We start from the raw sequence: 21,776 nt of genomic DNA on the forward strand, positions 1-21,776 counted from the left end.
GAGCCCATTTTGGTAACTACACCCCTCAAGGTATTCACCTAGGGGTGTAGTGAGTAAGTTAACCCTGAAGGTGTTTTGCAGAAATTAGTGTGCACTCAATGTTGCAGGAGTGAAAATTGGATTTTTTTCCCATAGATATGCAAATATGTGGTGCCCAGCTTGTGCCACCATAACAAGACAGCTCTCTAATTATTATGCTGCGTTTCCCGTTTTTAGAAGCACCCTACATGTGGCCCTAATCTTTTGCCTGGACATTCGACCAGGCTCAGAAGTGAAAGAGGTCCATGCGAAGTTGAGGCCTAATTTGGCGATTTACAAAGTATTGGTTCACAATTGCAGAGGCTCTGATGTGAAATAAAAGAAACCCCTGACAAGTGACCCCATTTTGGAAACTACACCCATCACAACATTTATTAACGGGTGTAGTGAGAATGGTCACCCCACATGTCTTTTCCATAAATGATTGCACTGCGGATGGTGCAAATTCAACAGTTACATTTTTCCCTAGATGCCATTTCAGTGGCAAATACATTGTGCCCAGATTGTGCCAATGGAGACACCCCGAAAGTTGTTAAAATGGTTCTTCCGGGTACGGCGGTGCCATATATGTGGAAGTAAACAGCAGTTTTGGCACGCTGTAGGGTTCAGAAGGGAGGGAGCGCCATTTGGCTTTTGGAGTGAGTATTACTGGTATTTCAGTTTCTTATGTGGGGGTATGGGTAATGTGTGCGGAGGACATCAGGGGCATAGTCAGGTGGTATAATAATGGGGTAAAAAAAAAAAAAAGTGAATAAAATAAATCCATAAATATTTGTTACGTTGTGAAGCAATCTTTTATGCACAGGACCGTGTCGCACTGATAAATGGTGTCCTGTCTTATCCGCCTTTTGGTCCACTCCCCGCACTTACACAGTGGAGTATTTTGCTGGGAAAGGGTTGTCCTGGTATAATACGGGCGCCCTCGCTTCCAGCAGATATGTTTGGGCCCTCCCCTTCCTGGTTCCCTAATTTTAGGGCCTTGATAAATCGCCTCTTGAAGCAGAAGAAATGTTCCCCTCAGGCCTGCACAACTGCATAGTTTTTATTTCTGGTCTTATTGGAGCCTTAACTTATTTTATTTTTTCATAGACAGTGGTATGAGGGCTGCTTTTTTTACGGGACGCACTGTAGTTATTATTGCTACCATTTTGGGGTACATGCAACTTTTTAACCCATATTTGGGAGGCAAGGTGACCAAAAAAAAACAGCAATTCTGCCATGTTTTTTTTATGGGGGGGGGGGGGGGGGGTTATACAGCGTTCACCATGCGTTATAAATTGCAAGTTAACTTTACTCTGCGGGTCAATTAGATTCCGGCGATACCAAATTTATAGCACTTTATGTTCTACAAATTTTTGCACAAATTACTTTTGTAAAAGGAACTTTTCTGTTGCGAGAACCAGAACTGAAATTTTTCCGTCAACTGAGCTGTATGAGGGCTTGTTTTTTGCGAGACGAGAGAGTTTTGCTAGGTACCATTTTTGGATACATGCGATATGTTGTTCAATTTTTGTAGGGCAAAGTGACCAAAAACAGACATTCTGGCATTGGTTTTTTTCTTACGCCATTTATCGCGTGGAATAAATAATTTTTATAGTTCAGGCCATTACGGAGGCGGCGATGCCAAATATGTATGGTTTATTTGAATTTTTTCAATAAAGGACTTTATAAAAGGGAAAAAGAACGATTGTGTTTTATTTTATTACTTGAAACTTTACATTCCACTAGGGGACTTGAAGATCCAACTGTCAGATTTATTTTGTTTCTAATACATTGCACTACCTATGTAGTGCAATGTATTAGATCTGTCAGTCATTCACTGACAGCAAGCAGATTAGACTTTGCCTCCGGGGCCTAATCGGCTTACGTAATGGCAGAGTAGGCGGCCATTGTTAGGCCTCCTGTTGCCATAGCAGCAGTCGGCAGCCCTGCAATTGCATGGCAGTGCTGCTGATCTGCTACCAACCTCTAAGATGCAGCGATTGCTGCATCTAAGGGGTTAATGGCAGGAATCAGAGCTAGCTCCGGTTCCTGCCGTTACAGGTGGATGTCAGCTGTAATATACAGCTGACATCCACCGCTGAGGACGCAGCTCCTGAGCCGACGCCTTCTTGTTGGCGGCTACGGAAGCCTTTTAGGCCCCGCCTCTGAACGGGGCCTGAAAGGCTTCCGTACTAGGCATACCGGGAGGCTAGTGTTAAGCCTCTGGTTGCCTTTGCAGCCACCGGCACCCCAGCAATTTCATTGCTGGGGTGCCGATGAGCTGCAAACCCCTTAAATGCAACGATCGATTTTGACATAGGAGCAAGCTTTGGTCCCGGCCATTACCCCATGGTGTCAGCTGTAACATACAGCAGACATCCAGGGAAGATACAACACAGCTTCTGAGCCTGTGTCATCCATTTGTCGTATGGATACGGCAAGATGCGGGAAGCACTTGCTTTCCATGACGCATTCGTACAACAAATGTCGGGAAGGGGTTAAGGTCTTCTAATCAATATTTCTAAACGCATACATACACACACGCCCAGCCCTGATTTGTTGACTTTCTGCAGTGATGACGTGCCGTTCTTGTGTGATTGCTACAACCGATCACTGGCCTTAGAGATCTGTCGTTCATTCTAGCAGTGATCATGCACATAAACGGCATGTCACCACAGAATGACAAGTCAATAGTAGACTGCGCTATTGGTTTAGTCAAGAACGGAACCCTGTCACAACAGTGACAAATGGAAACCATTAGCAAAGTTTGTCACCATTTCGATCAATGGTGAGGGAAACTGAAGTTTGTTCGCCTTTCCGTTGAGGGGTTACCCGGTGGAAACCTCTGACGGAACCCCTCAACGGAAGGGCAACGGTGATGTGAACAGGCCCTAATCTGGTTTAAAATGTACTAGTCATCATAGTATTACATCTGAACCACTTTTTTTTTTTTTTTTTTAAATTACCCATACATTTACAAAAAAAACCAAAAAAAAACAAACTATTTTACCCCAACAGTTCAAAAACACAACATAAATGCAACACGTGAACCCAGTCTCCGAAAGCAAAAGCACCACTGGCATGCAGCCCCATATGCAGTGGTTGAGGAAAGAAAAGTTTAATCCCCCCCAAGTGGCTAATCTCTAATGGGCCCCTTCAGAGTCAGACTATTATAACTCTGGGGTAGACTTACTATGGCCAGTTTAATATGTATGACCCATAAAATGAAAAATTTTTGTTGGAAAATTCAGTCAATCAGCTGATAATGTAATATCTATGGTAACAGTCCTAACCAAAGCAGGTTATATTGTCAGATATGCATGACAATCCAATCTAGTGTGTATGGAGGAAGCTGGGTTGTCGGTTATCCAATTCCCAAAATTAATCTAGGGTAACACATAAATAGATGCATACCATCACAACGAGCAATGTCCGATTCAGCCATCTTTTCATCTACAACTGGATTTATGCTGTAAGCATCGGAAGGTGCATGGTTTATTTTTGACTGTTCCTGCACGGATTCTTCTTTGCTGTTACATTTCAAAATTAAAAAAAAACAAAAAAAACACATTAAGGAACGGATTAAGTCCCTACAGAGGAAAGGGCTATACATTGAAGCCCAAAAAACAACAACCATACAGTGACTGCTTATTTGTTCATGTGCTAGTTAGGACTATTGTACAGTAGAGCTTTCATATCACATTTTCAATCACTTAATTACTGGAATGTATAATAAAAAAAAAGGGACAATAAAATCTAGGCTGCCTCTTTATGCCTAACTCCGTTTTTTTCAGATTTTGACGCGGAAGCCGCATCTGGATCAATGGGAACAAAAAAATGGGGCGAAACAGCCTCCCATTGATTTCAATAGCAGGCCGAGGAGTTTTTCAGCCGCTCGCGGTAAAACAAGCAGCATGCTCTTGCCACAGTTCCGCCTCTAACCGCCCACTAAATTCAATGGAAGGCAGAGAAAGTTTTGTGGCGTTTTTTTGCCTGCGGCGCTCAATATCCGCTTGAAAAAACGCCACGAAAATTGCAGCAAGAATTTGCAGACCGGTCAAAATTTGCCTCAATTTCATTCCGGAAGGATTTGAAGCTGATTTTTCTGCCTGGAAAAAAAAAATATTAAAAAAAAAAAAAAAAAAAAAAAGTGTGCGAACATTGCCTTACAGGAAAAAAACTGTATTGCTAAACGTATCAAATATAAAATGTACACCTTTGCAGCTTAAGGGCGGATTCAGACGAACGTGAGCGTTTTGCGCGTGCGGCAGCGTGTCAGCTCCGTGTGTCCTGTTCATATGGATGCGCGGCTGCGTGCTTTTCGCGCAGCCGCCATCATTATGACACTCCGTTTGTAAACAGAAAAGCACGTGGTGCTTTTCGGTTTACTTTAATTCTTTTACTACTGTTGCGCGAATAACGCTTGTCCCACGGAAGTGCTTCCCTGGAGCATGCGTGATTTTCACGCACCCATTGACTTCAATGGGTGCGTGATGCGCGAAAAACGCCTAGATATAGAACATGTTGAGAGTTTTACGCAGCGGACTCACGCTGCGCAAAACTCACGGACTGTCTGCACTGCCCATAGACTTGTTTAGGTCCATGCGACCCGCGTGAGTACCACGCGGGCTGCACGGACGAAAAGCACATTCGTCTGAATCCACCCTAAGTCTTACTATCTAAAATCAAAAGTGCCTTATACATCATTGTGTTTGGTATACAAATCAGCAATAAAGTTAAAAAGGGAACCGGTCACGTCAAACACCTGATTTGTGGGCAGCAGGTTATAAACCAGGAGGAGCTGGTAAGATTGATATATAGTGGTGTGTGAAAAGATATAGAACATGCAATTCATTGATTTAACTCCTAAAAGGAGCACTTCCACAAAAAGATTATGCACTGGCCCATTATGTAATTCGTGGTGGCTGTATATGTGCGTTATCTACTCCCTTCTGGGTCTCAGCTGTGTCATGTGACCAGCAATAAGACTCTTCCTGTCCACACATGAGACGCTGTAGCAGTTGGAAAGCCTATTGCTGGTCACATGACACAGCTGAGGACCAGAAGGGAGCGGATAACGCACATATACAGCCACCAAGAGGATTACCTTCTCCTCAATTTACATAATGTGCCAGAGAATGAAAAATGTTGTGGGAGTATTCCTTTAACCCCTTAACGCTCCAGGACATACTATTATGTCATGGTAAGTGCATCGTTCGCGCTCCATGACATAATAGTATGTCATGGAGTAAACACGGCGCCGTTCGCGCGGGGCGCGTTCATGAGCTGTGATAGCTGCTGTTTCCGACAGCAGACTATCACTGCTCAATGTGCCGGGACCGATCGCGGAGCTCCCCCGCCGATTAACCCCTCAGAAGCCGCGTTCAATAGCGATCGCGGCTTCTTAGGGGTTAATCCGCCATCGCCGGCCTGCTACACGATAGCGGCCGGCAATGGTGACTATGGCAACCGGACACCAAACAATGGCGTCCGGCTATGCCATAGACGGAAGCCTAGTGGGTCCTGACAACGTCAGGACCCACTATGCTTGCTGTCAGTGAGTAGCTGACAGTTCTAATACACTGCACTACGCATGTAGTGCAGTGTATTAGAATAGCGATCAGGGCCTCCTGCCCTCAAGTCCCCTAGTGGGACAAAGTAATAAAGTAAAAAAAAAGTTACAAAAAAGATGCGTAAAAATAAGAAAATAAAAGTTTTAAAAGTAAGTAAAAAAGTCCCACTTTTTCCCTTATCAGTCATTTATTATTAATAAAAATATATAAACAAACAAATAAACTGTACATAATTGGTATCGCCGCATCCGTAACGGCCTGAACTACAAAATTATTTTGTTATTTATCCCGCACGGTGAACGCCGTAAAAAAAAATATTAATAAACCGTACCACAATCACAATTCTTTGGTCACTTCACCTCCCAAAAAATGGAATAAAAAGAGATCAAAAAGTCGCGTGTACCGAAAAATGGTACTGATCGAAACTACAGTTCGTTACGCAAAAAATAAGTCCTTGCACGGCTTTATGGATTGAAAAATAAAAACGTTCTGGCTCTTAGAATAAGGTAACACAAAAAGTGAATGATTGTTTATAAAACGTATTTTATTGTGCAAACGCCATAAGACATAAAAAACTATAAACATAGGGTATCGCCGTAATCATATCGCCCCGCAGAATAAAGTGAATATGTCATTTATAGCGCACGGTGCACGCAGTAAAAAAAATAAATAAAAAAATAGTAGAATTGCTGTTTATTAGTCACCACGCCACCTAAAAATAGAATAAAAACTGATCAAAAAGCTGCATGCACCCCAAGAAAACTACAGTGGATTCCTCAAGGGGTCTAGTTTCCAAATTGGGGTCACTTTTGGGGGGTTTCCAATGTTTTGGCACCACAAGACCTCTTCAAACCGGACATGGTGCCTAATAAAAAAAGGAGGCCTCAAAATCCACTAGGTGCTCCTTTGCTTCGGAGGCCGGTGCTTCAGTCCATTACCGCCCGAGGGCCACATGTGGGATATTTCTCAAAACTGCAGAATCTGGGCAATATGTATTGAGTTGCGTTTCTCTGGTAAAACCTTTTGTGTTATAAAAAAAATGTTATAAAGAGGATTTTCTGACAAAAAAAAAAAAAGAAGTAAATTTCACCTCTACTTTGCTCTAAATTTCTGTGAAACACCTAAAGGGTTCATAAACTTTCTAAATGCTGTTGTGAATACTTTGAGGGGTCTAGTTTCTAAAATGGGGTATTTGATAGGGGTTTCTAATATATGGGCCCCTCAAAGCAACTTCAGAACTGAACTGGAACCTAAAAAAATAAATAAATGAGGCAATACTTCGCTTCTTACATTATACTGATGAGTCGTGCCCACCTCGAGATTACCCCAGTTTTGACCGTTTGTATAAATGGAGACCCCTATTAGACCGTTTCAGTGCCCGGTTTTCCCAAGCCTACACCCCCGAGAAGTGTTTTTCTATTGAGGAGTCCCTGTTACATTTTAAAGGGAGGGTTCAATTCCGCCAGTACCTGCCAGGTAAGAGGGCAAGGTATGGCGTGAAGATGTATAAGCTGTGCGAGAGTGCATCAGGGTATACCTACAGGTTTAGGATATATGAAGGAAAGGCCACCCCCAAACCAGACTGCATCCTGGACTACAATAGGTACATGGGAGGGATGGACTTGTCAAATCAAGTCCTGAAGCCCTACAGCGCCATGCGGTGTGGTATAAGAAGCTGGCCGGGCACATCATACAGATGGCTCTGTACAATGCGTACGTGCTACGTCGATGTGAAGGCCAGAGGGGAACTTTCCTGGAATTTCAAGATCTAATCTTTAGGGACCAGGAAGGGGGGGCACCCAGTACTTCTGGAAGCGAGGCCACACGCATCGTACCAGGGCAACACTTTCCAGGAGAAGTTCCCCAAACCGGTGGAAAGGGAAAGAGTCAAAAGAGGTGCAGAGTCTGCTATAAGAGGGGGATAAGGAAGAACACAATATACCAATGTGACACGTGTCCCGAAAAACCAGGGCTCTGTATAAAAGATTGTTTTAAAATGTATCATACATCCCTTGATTTTTAATTTACCCTGATGCACTCCGCACAGCTTACCCCCCTCATCTTTCCCTTCTGAGCCCTGCCGTATGCCCAGGCAGCTGATAACAGCCACATGTAGGGTATTGCCGTACCCAGGAGAACCCACATTACAATTTAAGGGGTGTATATCTCCGGTGGCGCATGCTGGGCACAATATATTGGACACTGAAATGGCATATATATATATATATAAAATTGCAAATCTCACACTGCACCATCTGCTGCGCATTATCTTTTACACAGTACCTGTGCTCACTACACCTCTAGATGAATGTCTTAAGGGGTGTAGTTTTTAAATTGTGGTCACTTCTCAGGGGTTTCAACTGTACTGATACCTCAGGGGCTTCTGCATACATGACTTAGCACCAGAAAAGCTCCAGTAGGCCAAATGGTGGTCCTTTCCTTCTGAGCCCTCCCATGGGCCCAAACGGCAGTTTATCACCACAAATGGGGTATTGCCGCACTAAGGACAAATTGGGCAACAAAATGGGGTATGTTGTTCCCTGTGAAAATAAGAAATTTTGATCAAAAATGACATCTTATTGGAAAAAATATAATTTTTTTCATTTCACAGCCCAATTCAAATAGGTGCTGTGAAAAAACTGTGCGGTCAAAATAATAACAAAAACCATAAATGAATTCCTTGAGGGGTGTAATTTCCAAAATGGGGTCACTTCTGGTGGGTTTCCATTGTTTTGATACCTCAACACCTCTTCAAACCTGGCATTCTGCCTAAAATATATTCTAATAAAAAAGAGGCCCCAAAATGCACTAGGTGCTTCTTTGCTTCTGGGGCTTGTGTTTTAGTCCACGAGCGCACTAGAGGCACATGTGGGACATTTCTAAAAACTGCAGAATCTGGACAATACATATTTTGTAGTATTTCTCTGGTAAAACCTTCTCTGTTACAGAAAAAAATTGAATAAAATTGAAATTCAGCAGAAAAAATGAAATTTTCAAATTTCATTTCCACTTTGCTTTAATTCCTGTGAAATGCCTGAAGGGTTAAAAAACTTTCTATATGCCGTTTTGAATACTTTGAGGGGTCTAGTTTTTAAAATGGGGTGTTTTATGGGGGTTTCTAATACATAGGCCCCTCAAATCCACTTCAGAACTGAAAAAAAAGTATGAGAAATTGCTGTTTATGTTCTAAGCCTTGTAACGTCCAAGAAAAATAAAAGAATGTTCAAAAAATGATGCCAATCTAAAGTAGACATATGGGAAATGTGAACTAGTAACTATTTTGGGTGGTATAACCGTATTTTTTTCAAGCAGATGCATTTAAATTCTGAAAAATGCTATTTTTTGTAAATTTTCTCTAAATTTTGCAATTTTTCACAAATAAAGACTGAATATATCGACCAAATTTTACCACGAACATGAAGCCCAAAGTGTCACAAGAAAACAATCACAATCGCTTGGATAGGTTTAAGCATTCCGACGTTATTACCACATAAAGTGAAATATGTCAGATTTGAAAAATGGGCTCTGAGCCTTAAAGAGGCTCTGTCACCAGATTTTGCAACCCCTATCTGCTATTGCAGCAGATAGGCGCTGCAATGTAGATAAGAGTAACGTTTTTATTTTTAAAAACGAGCATTTTTGGCCAAGTTATGACCATTTTTGTAGTTATGCAAATGAGGCTTGCAAAAGTCCAAGTGGGTGTGTTTAAAAGTAAAAGTCCAAGTGGGCGTGTATTGTGTGCGTACATCGGGGCGTTTTTAATACTTTTACTAGCTGGGCGCTCTGATGAGAAGTAACATCCACTTCTCTTCAGAACGCCCAGCTTCTGCCAGATCACGCTGTGACGTCACTCACAGGTCCTGCATCGTGTCAGACGAGCGAGGACACATCGGCACCAGAGGCTTCAGTTGATTCTAGGACATTACAAGGCTTATAACTTTGGACATTTTCTTGAATGTGAGAAATTGCTGCTAAATTAAAACATTTTAGGGACCAGTTTAGAAGTGGCTTTGAGGGGCCTAAATATATTAGAAACCGCACCCCTCAAAGAATTCAAAACAGCATTAAGTTAGTTAAGCCCTTTAGGCGTTTCACAGGAATTAAAGCAAAGTGGAGGTGAAATTTACAAATCTTTTTTGCAAAAATTCCATTTTATTAAAACCGGTGTTACAGAAAAAAAAAAATTAACAGAGTTTATTGCCAAGATTCTGCAGTTTTTAGAAATATCCCACATGTGGCCCTAGTGTGCTAATGAACTGAAGACCGGCCTCAGAAGCAAAAGGAGCACCTAGAGGATTTTGGGGTCCCCTTCTTAATTAGAATATATTTTAGTCAGGTCAGGCTTAAAGAGGTTTCGTGGTGGTGGTGCTAAAACTGTGGAAACTCCCCCAAAAGACACTATTTAGCAAATACACCGCCCGCCCCCCCCCCCCACCATCTCAGGGAATTTAGAGTGGTATAGTGAGCATTTTGCCCCAACTGTTTTTTTTGATGAATTTTGTGTAATTAGGCCACGAAAATATACTTTTTTTTCTAGTAAAATTTTTACAAGGTCTAAAGGAAAAAAAAGCACCCACACATTTGTAAAACAATGTCTCCAGAGTACAGCAATACCCCATATTTGCTAATAAACTGCTGTTGGGACACAGCAGTGTTAAGGGAAGGCGGGCCCAAAACAAGGTAAACACCCCAAAAGTGACCCTATTTAGGAAGCTACACTCAAGTAACTTATCTAAGGATATAGTTAGCATTTCGACCACACGTTTTTTGATGAATAGGATTTAGGCCGTATTTAAATTTTTTAACGTGGGGGAATATGCAAGTTGTGAAAAGCAAGTCAGTGTAGAATAAAAGAATACAAACTTAATTTATAGATGTTAGGCACATCTTGAAGCAATCCTTTATGCACAGGCCAGTTTTTTCGGTTAGGTGTCCCTGATAAACGGTTCCTTTCTTATCCCCTTTTTGAACACTCTGCAAAGAAGGGAAGATCCCAAAAAAAAGGTGCAGTTTGGGGAACAGTGCCAGGAAAGCGTAGCTCTGGTAAAATACGGGCACTCTCGCTTTCAGAGATGTGCTTGGGCCCTCCCCTTCCTGGTTTTCAAACACAAGTGCCTTGATAATCACCTTTTGATAATTAAGGAACGATCCTGTCCGGCCTACAGAACGGAACACGTAAGCGTTATACAATGCCATCTGTACCATGTGCACGGCCAACTTTTTGTAGCACACCCGTTTTACGCATGCTACTATATGAGGCTTCAGGACTTGGTCTAAGAGGTCAACCCCTGCCATGTACTTATTACAGCCCACAATGCAATCCGGCTTGGGGGTCATTGTAGAGATAACTTGAACAGGGACTGGGGTGCTGCCGTTACTGTGTATGGTGGTCAAGAGAAGGACATCCCTCTTGTTCTTCTATTTGATGAAGAATATGTTCTCGCTGCATACTGCCCTACTCACCACTTCTGACAATGGCCACGATGTGTTTTAAGGATGCCTTCCTGGTTTTTGCGCACAGTGCCACATGCTGCAGTATTTCTGTTGGCGAGGCACTTAAACAGTGGGATGCTGGTATAGAAGCTATCCACGTAAAGGTGGCAACTCTGGTCCAGTAGTGGGTTCACTAAATCCCACACTATTTCTCCACTAACTCAGGATGCGGGGCATTCTGCGGGTCCAATCCTGGAGTCCTTCCCTTCATCAATCTGAAACCTGTAGGTGTATCCCGAGCTACTCACACAGCTTATACATTTTAATTACATATGCCACCTTCTTACTGGGAAGGTATTTGTAGAATTTGCAGAATCTCCTTAACATGCACAAGGGACTTGTCTATTGCAATGTTCTTTTCATGGGTGTAAGCTTGTTGAAATTTGGAGCAGAAATTATTAATGACAGGCCTAGTTTTGAATAAGTGGCCATATCAGGTGTCATCTCTGGGGGTCATCTCTGGGTGGGCACGGTGCATAATCATTATAATGCAAAAATGAAAGACTAATAGCTTCAAAGCACGTCCAGATCACGGACTTGCGAAAAATTGGGGTGTTGTATAAAATATCTGTACAACAATATTGCCTGATCTGTAGCTTCTTTACTAGCCCCATATGCAGCACAAGGCCCCACAATTTAAATAGGCTCTGTCACCAGATTATAAGTGCCCTATCTCCTACATAATCTGATCGGCGCTGTAATGTAGATCAGTGTTTTTTATTATGAAAAACGATCAATTTTGAGCAAGTTTTAGATTTTTGATAATTAGTTTAATAGACTGATTTTTTTTACCAACTGTGTGCTGTAAAGAGTAGTGTATGACGCGGACCAATCAGCGTCATACACTTCTCTCCGTTCATTTTTAGCAGTACCCGCAGCACAGCGTGATCTCGCTGTGCTGTTTAAGTCCCAAAGAAGCGTTACCGAAGTGTCGGGAGTGTGTATAGGTATTGCATCCAAGGCCAGCAATCATAGTAAAACAAATCCCAAAAATTTCTTCATGTATATAAATGCAAAAAAGCCAAGGTCTGAACATGTAGGACCCCTAAATAGCGGTAATGGGGCGTTGGTGACAGGGGATGAAGAGAGGCAGCGTTACGAAATGGGTTCTTTAGCTCTGTATATACACAACAGAGGAAAGAGTGGCTGATATAGCCGGTGCCAGTGCTGTTCATCCAATTCAGTATATCAACGGATATATTAATGTCCAAGCTAAATAAAAAAATAAATGGACACAAGGCCCCGGGACCAGATGGGTTACACCCTAGAGTTCTTAAAGAGCTTAGGAAGAGGGGAACTGAAATAACTAATATTCAGAGATTTGACTGGTATAGTGCCAAGGGACTAGCGCAGGGCAAATGTGGTGCCTATTTTCAAAAAGGGCTGTAGGTCTTCCCCAGGTAATTATAGACCAGTAAGCTTAACATCCATCGTGGGGAAAAAGTTTGAGGGGATATTGAGGGACTATATACAGGATTGTGTGACAAATAAAAAATTATTATAAGTGACAGTCAGCACGGTTTTACGAAGGACAGAATTTGTCAAACCAACCTGATTTGGTTCTATGAAGAGGGGAGCAGAAGCCTAGACAGAGGGGCCGCTGTGGATAGAGTGTTTTTGGACTTTGTAAAGGCATTTGACACTGTCCCTCAGACGTCGAATGGGTAAATTAAGGACTATAGGCTTAGAAAATATAGTTTGTAATTGGATTGAGAATTGACTCAAGGACCGTATTCAGAGAGTTGTGGTCAATGATTCCTACTCTGAATGGTCCCCGGTTATAAGTGGTGTACCCCAGGGTTCAGTGCTGGGACCACTATTATTCAACTTATTTATTAATGATATAGAGGATGGGATTAATAGCACTATTTCTGTTTTTGCAGATGACACCAAGCTATGTAGTATTCGTCAGTCTATGGAAGATGTTCGTGAATTGCAAGCTGATTTGGACACACTAAGTGTTTGGGCATCCACTTGCCAATTGAAGTTTAATGTAGATAAATGTAAAGTTATGCATCTGGGTACCTACAATCTGCATGTATCATATGCCCTAGGGGGAGCTATACTGGGGGAGTCACTTGTTAAGGATCTGGGTGTACTTTTAAATCATAAACTAAATAACAGCATGCAATGTCAATCAGCTGCTTCAAAGGCCAGCAGGATATTGTCGTGTATTAAGAGGCATGGACTCGCGGGACAGGTATGTAATATTACCACTTTACAAAGCATTAGTGAGGCCTCATCTAGAATATGCAGTTCAGTTCGTAAAATTACGGCTCGTCAAAAGTGCAGGACACTTCTAGGGACTTTTTGGAGGCGTGTTACTATATGTGGTAATAATTTCGGAATGCTTTTACCTATCCAAGCGATTGAGATTATTTTCTCGTGACATATTGTACTTTGTTAGTGAAAAAACTTAGTCGATAAACTCAATATTTTTTTGTAAAAAAAAACTAAATCTAGACAAAATTAGCAAAAATTGGCGTTTCTCTAAATTCAAATGTATCTGCTTGTAAGACAGATGGCTTATACCACACAATATAGATACTATAACATTTCCCATAGGTCTACTTTATGTAGGCATAATTTTTTTGAACATCCTTTTATTTTTCTAGGACGTTACAAGGCTTATAAGTTTAGCAGCAATTTCTCACATTTTCAAGAAAATTTCAAAAGCCTATTTTTTTAGGGAACAGTTCAGATCTGAAGTGGCTTTGAGGGCCTTATATATTAGGAACCCCTACAAATCACCCCATTTTAAAAACTGCACCCCTTAAAGTATACAAAACAGCATTTAGAAAGCTTAACCCTTTATGCATTTCACAGGAATTAAAGCAAAGTGGAAGGGAAATTTGCAAATAATATTTTTTTTACAGAAATTCCATTGTTCCTATAATACTGAATTTTTTTACCAGAGAAACACAACTGAATATTTATTGCCCTGATTCTGCAGTTTAGAAATATCCCACATGTGGCCCTAGTGTGCTAATGGACTGAAGCACCGGCCCCAGAAGGAGCACCTAGTGGATTTTAGGGCCTTCCTTTTCTTAAATTATATTTCAGGCACCAGGTCAGGTTAGAAGAGGTCTTGTGGTGCAAAAACAAAAAGGAAACACCGCAAAAAGACCCAATTTTGGAAACTACACCCCTTGAGGAATCCATCTAGGGGTGTAGTGCGCATTTTGACTCCCCAGGTGTTTCATAGATTATTAGAATTGGGCAGTGAAAATTAAAAAAAATTCTACCAAGTTGTAGCTTTAGGTCAAAATGTTTCATTTTCTCATCAAATAGAGAAAAAAAAAAACCCACCCTAATATTTGCAAAGCAACTTCTCCAGAGTACAAAATACACCATATGTGGTAATAAACTACTGTATGAATACACATCAGTGCTCAGATCGGAAGGAGCGCCATTTGGCTTTTGGAGAGCAGATTTTGCTGGATTGGTTTTTCTGCACCATGTCGCTTCTGCAAAGCCCCTTAGGTACCAGTACAGTGGAAACTCCCCAAAAGTTTCTCAATGGGTGTAGTTTGCCAAATGGAGTCATTCATCTAGGGGTGTAGTGAGCATTAACCCCACAGGTGTCTCAGATTGTATTACAAATGGGCAGTGAAAAATGAAAAATTACATTTTCCAATAAGACGTAGCAGTAGTTCAACATTTTTCATTTTCTCAACAAATGGAGAAAAAGCACCCCAACAATTGTAAAGCAACTTCTTCAGAGTAGGGAAATACCCCATATGTGGTCATAAACTGCTGTTTGGATGCACAGTAGGACACAAGAGAAGGAGCAACATTTAGGGCATGTTCACACGCACTGTTTTCAGACGTAATTCGGGTCTTTTACGCCTGAAAAAACGTCTCCATTACACCTACAAACATCTGCCCATTGATTGCAATGGGATTTACGATGTTCTGTTCCCACGAGCCTTTATTTTACGTGCCGCTGTCAAAATACGGCGCGTAAAATTCCAGCTCGTCAAAAGAAGTGCAGGACACTTCTTGGGACGTTTTTGGAGGCATTTTTCATTGACTCCATTGAAAAACAGCTCCAAAAACGGCCGTAAAAAACCCGAGTTGTTAAACAGCTGCTGATTTTCAGACGTTTCTGGTCACTGCGTGTGAACATGCCCTTAGTATTTGCAGTGGAGATTTTACAAGATGCATTGAGCTATAGTACCAGTACAGCGGAACCCCCAAAAACTTACCCCATTTTGGAAACTAGATCCCTCAAGGAATTTATCTAGGGGTGTAGTGAGCATTTTGACCCCACAAGTGTTTTGTGAAAATTAGTACATTATTGATGTTGCAGATTGAAAATTTCCGTTTTCCACAGATATGCCATTTCAGTGCCCAATGTGTTGTGTCCAGCTTGTACCACCGTAGACACACCCCATAAATTGTTAAACGGGTTCTCCAGAATACAGTAATACCCCATATGTGATCATAAATCAGTTAGACCACCATTTAGCTTTTGAAGCGCAGATTTTGTTTGGTGTTTTACTGGTATTTCAGCTTATAATGTGGGGGCATATGTAAGCTGGGCGGAGGGCATCAGGGTATAGGTAAGCTGGGCGAAGGGCATCAGGGTAGATGTAAACTGGGCAGAGTACATCAGGGTATATGTAAACTGGGCAGAGTACATCAGGGTTTATGTAAGCTGGGCGGAGTACATCAGGGTTTATGTAAGCTGGGCGGAGTACATCAGGGTTTATGTAAGCTGGGCGGAGTACATCAGGGCATATGTAAGCTGGGCGGAGTACATCAGGGCATATGTAAGCTGGGCGGAGTACATCAGGGCATATGTAAGCTGGGCGGAGTACATCAGGGCATATGTAAGCTGGGCGGAGTACATCAGGGTATATGTAAGCTGGGCGGAGTACATCAGGGCATATGTAAGCTGGGCGGAGTACATCAGGGTATATGTAAGCTGGGCGGAGTACATCAGGGTATATGTAAGCTGGGCGGAGTACATCAGGGTATATGTAAGCTGGGCGGAGTGCATCAGGGTTTATGTAAGCTGGGCGGAGTGCATCAGGGCATAATAGGATGATGTAATAATGGGGTGAATGAATAATCCATGGATTGGTGTGGTCGCTTTGAACCAATCCTTTATGCACAGGCCGGGTTTATTGGATATTATTCAAAATATCTGCGCTCCAGTATTGCCTTATATTTGACTTCTTCACTAGCCCTATAAGCCGCACAAGGCCCTAAAGTTTCCTCAGCTCCACTGCATCTACAGGGTCCACCTGTGGGGTCCAGCAAATGACAATGTGGGGTATTTAGTGAAATTCTACTGGCCAAAAAAAAAAAAAAAGTCTGGCCTGTCATTTAGAATCGAGTTTTGAGAGTCATAACGTGTTATTTTTCCGGTGACGGAGCTGTGTGAGGGCTTGTTTTCTGTGGAACGAGCTGAATTTTTATTGGTTCCATTTTGGGGTACATGCGATTTTTTTTATCACTATTTATTCCATTTTTGGGGAAATGAAGAAACCAAAAACAGCCATTCTAGCACGGGTTTTTTTTATTTTTTCAATGTTCACCGTGCAGTATAAACAGGTTAACTTTATTCTGCGGGTCAATACGATTACAGCGACAAATTTATATCTTTTTTTACGTTTCATTACTTTCCCACAACAAAAACTAATTTCTAAAAAAAAATATCATGTTTTAGTGTCGCCATTCTCTGACAGCCATAAGTTTTTTATTTTTTAGTTGATTACGCTGCGGGAGGGCTTGTTTTATGCGTGACGAACTGTGATTTCTATCGGTACCATTCTGCGTTACCTGCAACTTTTTATTAAAAAAATTTGAGACAAAATGACCAAAAAATAAAATGCTGCCATTGTTTATTACGGTGTTCACCGTGCGGTAAAAAAAATGTGATATTTTTATAGATCAGGCCGTTCCGAACGCTGCGATACCTATTATGTATAGTTTATTTTAATGTTTTAATTTTTCTGCTAATCATAAAGGAGCTGATGAGGGAAACCGGGCGTTTATTGTTTTTATTAGTTAAAACTTTATTTATCTTTAACATTTTTTTTTTCCTTTTTAACTTTTTTAGAAGATCTGATCTTCTGATCCCTGGTACAATACACTGCACTACTTAGATGGAGAATGACCTACCTGACAGTTAGCCTATTAGGTCCTGCCTAGCAATGGCTTCCTGGTTGCCATAGCAACCATCGCCACCCGCGATCTCTCGCAGGGGGGGGCCGGGTGGTACAGAGGGAGCCACCTCCCTCTGTCAACCACTTCAATGCGGTGGACACCATTGACAGCCGCATTGAAGGGGTTAAACGGCAGCTATCGGTAACTGCCATGGCCGGTGTTGCAGTGGGATATAAGCCTAGTAAACGTAAAACCAGATTACAGCTGAAACACTTTGTAAAACGAATGGGTAATTAAAAATATATGCGTTTCTACAATATTAAATGTGGGGTTTTTTTAAGATAAATTTTTCTTCTCAACAGTTCAAAAATGCAACATGGTAAACCAGCCTAAGGCGGAGTTCACACGGGGCGGGTACACTGCATAATAGCACGCAGCGTATCCACCCCGTGCGCCGCAGGGAATTCTGGGCGAAGAACTGCACCAAACTGTGGTGACGTTTTTCGCCCAGAATGTCCACTGCGGAAAAGCACTTAGATTTCTTATTTTTCAGGTTTTTTTTGCGGTGGAATCGCTATAAAAGCGCAGCAAAAAAACTCAACTGCTATTTATGCAAATACAGTTAACATGCCGCAGAATAAAATTCAGGTCGATTTGAGCATTTTTTACGCTCAGTATTTATGCAGCGTGTGGATGAGATTTGTGGTCTCATCCACTTTGCTGCTACTGTATTTGTAGCAGATTATCCTCAACTAATTAAGCTGCAGAAAACCCGCAGTATTTACGCAACGTGTGAACTGACAGTGATAAAGAAAGCTGCACATCAAGATTTAGAAGAAGCTTACCTTTGTGAGGAAGTTACAAATATATTATTCAAGCACACATCTTGTTCTATCTCATGCGGCTTTCCATGCACTTCAGTGGTAGCAGCAACCATAGAAGACGACATGTCTGAATCACACTGCAGTGTCACTAAGAATGAAAGGAATAAAAAAAATATATAAAAATAATGAAAAACGCTGATGTACCCCAAAATTGTACCAATAGAAACTACAGCTCAGCCAGCAAAAAAGCCCTCCTGCCGCTCAAAAACAAACTTAGGCAACAATTTTAAAGCCATAACCTTCTTCCCTTTTTTTTTTTAACAGTTTTTTTTCCTTGTAAAAAAAAAAAAAAACCCATCTAATTTGGTAGCGTGTAGTTTTTACTGTATAGTGACATCCGTAAAAACTGAACCCCAAATTTGCAGACTACCACCACCACCACTACGACGACCTGTGGGCGGAAGTGACGTCACAGCGCGGTCTCGTGAGATCACGCTGCTCAGTGAATCTAGCTTGGGTGTAAGGCAGAGAGGTGTATGATGCGGATTGGCCAGCGTCATACACCTCTGTCATACGCCCACTTGGTTGAAAATTAAAAAACGCCCAATTGGGCATTAATGCATAAATGTTCTAAACGCCATAACTTTGTTAAAATACATAGTTTTTAAAATAAAAACACATTGCTAGTAACTACATTCCAGCGCCGATAAACTGATGTAGGAGATAGAGCATTTTTATTCTGGTGACAGAGCCTCTTTAAGTTTACCCTGCAGATTTAGACATAATACAGTCATTCATGGATCCAGGAAACTGGATATATCAGTAATTGAGAATGTATGACAAATTGTTATGCTAGAGCCATTTGCTTTAAAAAAAAAAAAAAAAAAAAAAAGAAGAAGAAGAAGGAACCTCATACACTCCACAGGGGTACACAAATTAAAAAAAAGTTATATCTTTGTCTAGCTCATCTACACGGATACTCCAATAGGCATAGAAATATAAATCTTAAACTAACATTTGAGAATATTAATGTCATTGGTAAATAAAGCAGATTCAATAGGTGGTCGGGGGCGTGCAGAAAGAATACTCACACAGCATTTTGTTCCCTAGTGCAGCGTGTGCTGGACAACTGTGCATCCGCCTTGCTTCACACCAGTAGAATTGTCAAAATTCTAGCCCCTGTCAAAATGCCTAGCAGTGGTGTGACATCATACAGCTCCCTCTCTGTAATTGGAAGGAAACCATCAGCCCACAACACCATCTGCTGGTACGGCCGCACGTCAGGGATGTGCTGACAACCCTCCCCCATCACTACGACACTGTGCTGCTTCACAACACAAGCTTTCCTGAGGATGTGTAGATCATTACCGTTCTGCCAGTACAGAGCTCTGAGGTTACTTTCGGTCAGACGCCTAATCAAACAATTGAACAGCTGCATGACAAACGTCTATATCTATCCACACACGCACCTCAACATTGAAACACTATCGATCCTGTGATTTCCACAATTCCAAGGGTATGTGCACACGTAGTGTTTTCAGGCATATTTGGGGGGGGGTTTATGCCGCAAAAAACGCCTGAAAAAAACGGAAGCAGAATGCTTAAAAACATCTGCCCATTGATTTCAAATGGGAAATACGGAGTTCTGTTCCAGTGCGTTTTTTTTACGTGGCAGTTTTTAAAAATGGCCACCTAAAGAAACGTCCGCAAAAAAGTGCATGTCGCTTCAAGCCATTTTTTGGGTAGTTTTTCATAGACTATAGAAAAACAGCTCCAAAAAACGGACGTAAAAAACGCAGTGAAAGACGCGAGTTTGCTTAAAAAAACGTCTGAAAGCATTTGACTTTTTTGCCAAGCGTGTGAACATGCCCTCAGGCTACATTCACACGACTGAAAAACGGACGATTTTTGAACGGCCGTCACACGGTCCTTTTCAGAACAATGATGTTCTTTGGGTGCATTTACACTGCCGTTTTTTTTAACAGCCCGTGAATATTGCCCGTCCAAAAAAATAGGACATCCTATTTTTGGCCGTTTTCATTGCCCACTGGCTTTCATTGCCTTACTGGCTATCGGAGGCGCGATGACACATACTCACCGATGCAGCGCCGTCCTCTTCAGGTTTGGTCTCTAGTCTCAGGGGTTCTGCGAAGGCAACGAGATGGCGTCATCTCGTCACCTCCGCAGAACCCGTGAAGATGAGAGGCCACACGTGAAGTAGAGGGCGCTGAATTGGTGAGCGTGTAGGGCATTCAGGCGGAATTATATGTCTGGTATTGTTACGCTCACTACAAGGGTAGTATGGCCCTAGTACAGGGGGCATTGTCGTCAACTGTAACAAATTTTTCCGGACTGTCCTGAATATACAGAGACAGTCCCGGAAGATTACTACAGGGAGGGGAGGAGCCTGGGTGCCATCATCTACAGGGGGTCTGTGAAAATCATGACAATGACCTTCCTTTGGGTGTTTTCCAGGGGTTGGGACAAAGAAAGCCTGACCAATTAAATTTATCAGTTTAAGGGCCAAGAAAAATGGATGCAAACCGATGTCAAACGGCCATTAAAAAACAAACGGACAGACTGACTGGAAACCGATGACATTTTGGAGACACACTGATGCAAAACGGCCATGAAAAACTGACAGTTGATCAGTTTTTAATGACAGTTTTCACAGTCGTTTGCCAGCAACATTCATTATTTAATTGTGAAAAACACAAAATTTAGGGGATTTTTTTTTTAAATTAGCATTTCTCTAGATTTAAATGTATCTGCTTGTAAGACAGGCAATTTGCAACAATTGTGTGGTATAACATCCCCCATATGTCTACTTTAGATTGGCATCGTTTTTGAACGCTCTTATTTTTCTAGGACGTTACAAGACTTAGAACTTTAGCAGCAATGTCTCAAATTTTCAAGAAAATTTCAAAAAGCTATTTTTACAAGGAGCAGTTCACTTGTGCAGTGGCTTTGAGGGCCTTATATATTAGGAACCGCCAATAAGTCACCCCATTTTATAAACAGCACCCCTCAAAGTATTCAAAACATTTAGAAAGTTTAACCAGTTAGAGGCTCCACAGGAATTAAAGCAAAATGGAGGTGAAATTTACAAACGTAATTTCTTTTTTTTTGTGGTTGCAGAAATTCTTTTTAATCCATTTTTTTCTGTGTGACAGAAAGATTTACCAGAGAAATAACTCAATATTTATTGCCCAGGTTCTGCAGTTTTAGGAAACATCCCACATGTGCCTCTAGTGTGCTAATGGACAAACACCGGTCTCAGAAGCAAAGAAGCACCTAGTGGATTTTGGGGCCTCCTTTTTATTAGAATATATTTTAGGCACCATGTCAGGTTTGAAGAGGTCTTGTGATGCCAAAACAGTGGAAATCACCCAAAAGTGTCCCCATTTGAGAAGCTACACCCCTCAAGGAGTTTATCTAGCGGTCTAGTGAGCATTTTGACCCCACAGGTGTTTTGCAGAAATTAGAAGTACAGTGAAAATGAAAATCTAAATTTTCAATGAAAAAAACGTACGTTTAGCCAATTTTCTCATTTCCTCAAGGATTAAAGGAGAAAAAGCACCACGTTTGTAAAGCAATTTGTCCTGACACACAAATACCCCATATGTGGTCAAACTGCTGTTTGGACACAGGGTAGGGCTCAGAAGGGGGAGTGGTGCCATTTGGATTGTGGAATGGTTTCTGGGCGCCATGTCACATTTGCCGAGCCCCTGTAGTATTAGTTTAGTGG

At 41.7% G+C, this 21,776-nt stretch overlaps 1 protein-coding gene across 4 annotated transcripts in view; it reads right to left on the reverse strand.

Moving 5' to 3' along the window:
* Positions 1 to 21,776, reverse strand: part of ACSBG2 (acyl-CoA synthetase bubblegum family member 2) — a 79,385-nt gene that overhangs the window by 30,317 nt on the left and 27,292 nt on the right. For 2 of the 4 annotated variants that reach the window (XM_075863301.1, XM_075863321.1), the window contains exons 2-3: positions 18,050 to 18,176; positions 3,436 to 3,551 (exon numbers count right to left, since the gene is read on the reverse strand). In XM_075863301.1, the coding sequence (XP_075719416.1) occupies positions 3,436 to 3,551; positions 18,050 to 18,176 (243 nt within the window). Of the gene's footprint in view, positions 1 to 3,435; positions 3,552 to 18,049; positions 18,177 to 19,119; positions 19,301 to 21,776 lie in introns of those variants that run through there. The other 2 variants (XM_075863311.1, XM_075863326.1) reach the window with 2 other exon arrangements.

This window comes from Rhinoderma darwinii, chromosome 1 (genome assembly GCF_050947455.1).
Source record: "Rhinoderma darwinii isolate aRhiDar2 chromosome 1, aRhiDar2.hap1, whole genome shotgun sequence".
NCBI classification, from domain to species: Eukaryota; Metazoa; Chordata; class Amphibia; order Anura; family Rhinodermatidae; genus Rhinoderma; species Rhinoderma darwinii.